Source organism: Salvia hispanica, chromosome 4 (genome assembly GCF_029641045.1).
Source record: "Salvia hispanica isolate PSC_SH4W2 chromosome 4, Shi_PSC_v1, whole genome shotgun sequence".
NCBI classification, from domain to species: Eukaryota; Viridiplantae; Streptophyta; class Magnoliopsida; order Lamiales; family Lamiaceae; genus Salvia; species Salvia hispanica.
The window spans coordinates 19,052,009-19,056,642 of record NC_142695.1 but is presented as its reverse complement, the minus strand read 5'-3'; the positions used below and the strand labels follow the sequence as shown (position 1 = coordinate 19,056,642).

Here is a 4,634-nt window from a genome sequence, read left to right as displayed (position 1 = left end):
GACTTGTGGCCGACCATAATCTGGTCTTAACTTTGGCGTCCAATCCAATCACAACAACTTCATTTTTAGTCAGGTTAATATTTCATTTTTATAATACAATTTCATTTTCAATCTCAAATCCTGCCACAATTTAATTTTCCATTTAATTATTTGTACTAAACACTATATAGTTCTTTTCTATTGTATTTTATTTAAATTGTGATATTTTGAAAATATAAATAAATTAATTCAAAAAATTCAAAATTAACATAACTTTATAAAAAGTGAGAATACATTATTTAAATTTCAAACACCTAAATTACTAAATTTAAAATTAACTAGAGCTTAACGTAGTGAACGAAAAATGAAGTTTTTCGAATGACCCAAGAATGTTGAACTGAAATTAAGGCATCCAAAACATACATAATCAAAAGTGTGTAGAGTTAGAGCATTCCCAATGGAGGTGGCGAATTCTCGGCGATAAATCGCCGGTTATCGCCGAATTATCGCCGGCCATTGTGGCGAAGTCGGCGATAATTCGGCGATAATGTTGCCGTTGCTTCGCCGAGTGGCGTTCTAACGCCGGATTATCGCCGAGCGATCGCCGGCCACTGTGGCGACGCTCGGCGATAATCGGCGATAATTAAAATTTTTTTTTTTTTTTTTTGAACCCAACGGCTATTTTACATTCCACCCCTATAAATATTTCCTCCACTTCCTCCATTCATCACCCACAATCTTCATTCTCTCCATTTTCAATCTCTTCTCCCAATCTTCAATTTTCATCAAAATTATGAGCTTTTGGAAGAAAAGTTCCCGATCGGGTAAGGATAAGGGTAAGGGGAAAGAGTCGAGTTCACAAATTCCCAACACGGATGAAGCAAACGAGCAGTGGATGCAGTCGTTGTTGGCGATGGGTTCTCCTCCCGGCCAACTTCCATACGGGGGTCCGTCTCCTTTGCAGACTCCTCCGGCGCGGAGACTTTCTCCGTACTTCAACTCTGCCGGCAGAATGCCCTTTCCAGCCGACGATGTGTATCGGCCCCAGTTCGACACCCCCGGATCAACCCCAGGCGACCAAGAATCTCAGGCCGCGACACTGAGCGCGGAGGACTTCGAGGTGGAAGAAACGCCCACCGAGCCGCCTTCTAGGAGCGGGAGGGGGAAGGCGCCGGCGTCGTCGGCTGCGACTGATACGGGTTCCGATGAGAGGCCGAAGCGGGTAAGGACTACTTACACTCTGCAAGAGTCCGAGCTGATAGCCGACTGCTGGGCGGACACGTCACAGGACGCGGAGCGCAGCAACTACCAGACTGAGATCATATTCTGGGAGCGGATTGCCGCGAAGTACAGGAGCCACAAGACTGCCTCAATGAAGGACCATGGCAGCGAGGCGATCCGTCGGCATTGGGAGCGCCTCATGAGGGACTGCGGGCACTTCAACGGTATTTATTCTAACTTGATGACTCACATGACGAGTGGCCAGAACGAGCACATGGTCCGAGATGAGGCCATCCGGATGTATAGTAGCCAGTACTTGTCGACGAAGGGCTTCAAGTATTGGAACATCTACGATAAGCTGAAGGATCTCCCCAAATTCCGGACGGGAATGCACGACGCGCTGCACGGGAAATCGGTGCGCTCGCGACTTAGCGTTTCGGAGAGCGAGGGGAGCGCGGCCCACATCGACTTGAGTGGGGATGGTCCGCACGAGCGCCCGGAGGGAGTGAAGAAGGCGAAGGGGAGGCGGAAGGGGAAGGGCGCAACGTCGGAAGTCGCGTCGGAATCCGTCATCGACTTAGAAAAAGCCACTTATTCGAGCAATGTCGCCAATCTGACCCAGATGTACACGCTGTACTTCACCGGCGGCGGGACCCCTGAAGAAAAGGCGGCCCTCTGGAAATGCATCCAACACCTGCAGAGTACGCTGGGGCTCGATCCCGACGCCCCTCCGGCCCCTCCGTCTTAGATTTTTTTTTTTTAAATCTTTGTTTATTTGCGTTTTTTATTTGTAGTTTTTTTTTTCTCGTTGTATTATATTTTCCAATGATTAATACAACGATGAATTGTTCATTATTAGTCTATTTATTAAATACATTTGTAGGGAAAATTAAATAATATAAAAAATAATGATGTAAAAATGAAATGTTGAGTTAGGGAGAAATAAGGGAGAAATAAGGGAGAAACCAATGTAGCACTTGGCTAAAAACTGGGGATAAATTTTGGTGCTGATGTGGCGCTGATGTGGCAGGAGTTAGGGAGAAATAAGGGAGTTTTTAGGGAACTCCATTGGGAGTGCTCTTATCAAATTAAAATATCTGTTGTAAAGCTTTCATCTGAAGTTATGGTTTTATGGATTGATAGATGATTTACTGATTAGGGCCCTAATCTCCTATACTCATATCAAGAGTTATAGAATCATCTGTTTGACTTTAATTATAATTGAAATATATCAATGGTTAAACCAAATATATAGGTTAAAATGTTTGAACGAGCGTTAGAAAAAAGGTTCCAGTTATTATTAATTAAAGACGCGGCGTTTTAGTTGAATTCATTATAAATTGAAGATATAAATAGAAAACATTATTCGAATATTTGTTACTCTTTAGCATAAGATTGATTGATAACGTTTTTTATGGAAAAGGGGTTTATTACCTTAAATAATCAAAATAGAGTTTTCCTTGCAGCATTAAATAAAACGATTTCTTTCTAATTCGCTTTCCTTCTATCCAATCCCAAGTCCAACCCTACGTGCACCTCCAGCTCATACCCCACGCACAGCCTGTCTCCACTCCATCCCCCTTCAATATATATACTCCTTTCTTCTCTCTCTCTCTCCATCTTCCACTCTCACAAATCACAATGGATCCCTGCCCTTTCCTGCGGATTGTCATCGCCAATTTGGCCCTCAAATTCCCCCCCAACTCACACCCCCCTTCCTCCTCCCACTACTGCAAAATCAAATTCGAAGGCTTCCCCACTCAATTCGCCGACGTCTCGCTCCACGCCGACGCCCTCGACAGCAGAGTCCACGGCTGTTTCCTCTTCAGCAAGCCGGAGCTCGAGAAATTAGCGGCCAAATCGACCAGATTCTCGTCTCTGAAGATCGAGATTCACCGGCGGGGCGGCCGAGGCTGCGGATTCGGCAAGCTGCTTGGCTATGCGGTGGTGCACTTGGATTTGAGGGGTATTCTCGAGGATATGGGCAAATGCGTCATCCAAAACGGGTGGGTCGCGGTCGGCGGGTCGGGTGTCAAGTTGCACCTCAATGTGCGGGCCGAGCCCGACCCCAGATTTGTCTTCTTGTTCGACGGAGAGCCCGAGTGCAGCCCGCAGGTTTTTCAGGTCAATGGGAATGTTAAACAGCCGGTTTTTACTTGCAAGTTCGGTTTGAGGAATGCTACCGAGAGATCTAGGTGAATATCTTCATTCAATTACTCTTTCAACTTTCAATTTCTGTATCCTGAATTGTTTATTGTGTTGCTATAATTGAAATTTGTGTCACATTCTAGGATTTTGGGTTCTGAATAGTACTACTACTTGTTTGTGAATTTTTTGTGTTAAATCATTGATTAGGGGAAACTATATATATCTAGGAAGGAAATTAAATTCATATATTGTCCCAATTAGTAGTATGCATTACAACCAATATTCGATGAAATTATGAACAGATGTAGAAATCATTGATGCCATATTAGTTTGTCAAATTGTACTTATTTGACAATTTTGCTGTTCGGATTCAATAATGGCAGCTTAATTACCAGAATTTGGTTAGTCTAATCATTGAATTTGTTGTTGAACAGGTCTTCACTATCAGAACCAAGCACCTCAGCAAGCTGCTTCGGCTCCGGCGGAAAGGGACATCCCATAAAAGAGAGAAAAGGATGGTCCATCACCATCCACGACTTGTCCGGATTCCCGGTTGCCGCAGCCTCAATGGTGACGCCGTTCGTGCCATCACCGGGAACAGACAGAGTGAGCCGGTCCAACCCTGGGGCGTGGCTGATCCTGAGGCCGGGGCACAGCACGTGGAGGCCGTGGGGGCGGCTCGAGGCGTGGAGTGACGGCAACCGCCTAGGTTACCGCTTCGACCTCATCCCTGACGGCGGCATTGACGCCATCACCCTCGCCAACTCCAGCATCCCCACCAAGAACGGCGGGAAATTCACCATCGACGTCAACAGTGGGCCAACGCCAATGACAAGCCCCAATAACAGCTTCGACCTCAGCTCGGGGTCGGGTTCCGGGTCGGATCTTGGCTCGGCGTTGGGTTCCGGGTCGTGGGCGCATTTGTTGTACAGAGGGTTTGTGATGTCGTCGACGGTGCAAGGCAACGGCAGGCCGGAGGTGGAAGTCGGGGTGCAACACGTGAGTTGCACGGAGGATGCGGCGGCGTTCGTGGCGTTGGCAGCTGCGATGGATCTCAGCATGGATGCTTGCAGGCCGTTTTCAAGAAAGCTCCGCAAAGAGCTGCGCCAACCGGATCTCGAATAGGTCCGTACCCTCTTCATTTCGGGTCGGATCGGGTCTATACCATTTTGAAGTGTACAGTCATCGGCAGCTATTTGTTTTTTCTTCTTGAATCATTATTTCCACTTTGTCAATTCTTTTGTACATGAACGAGAAATTTTAATTGAGCAACTATTTCTTTGGAA

At 46.3% G+C, this 4,634-nt stretch overlaps 1 protein-coding gene across 1 annotated transcript; it reads left to right on the top strand.

The window, feature by feature from the left end:
* Positions 1-2,818: 2,818 nt before the first annotated feature.
* On the top strand, positions 2,819-4,634 carry LOC125192736 (uncharacterized). Its single transcript, XM_048090367.2, has 2 exons — positions 2,819-3,395; positions 3,783-4,634. Exons 1-2 carry the CDS (start codon positions 2,842-2,844, stop codon positions 4,471-4,473), a joined length of 1,245 nt encoding a protein of 414 aa, XP_047946324.1. The 5' UTR covers positions 2,819-2,841; the 3' UTR covers positions 4,474-4,634.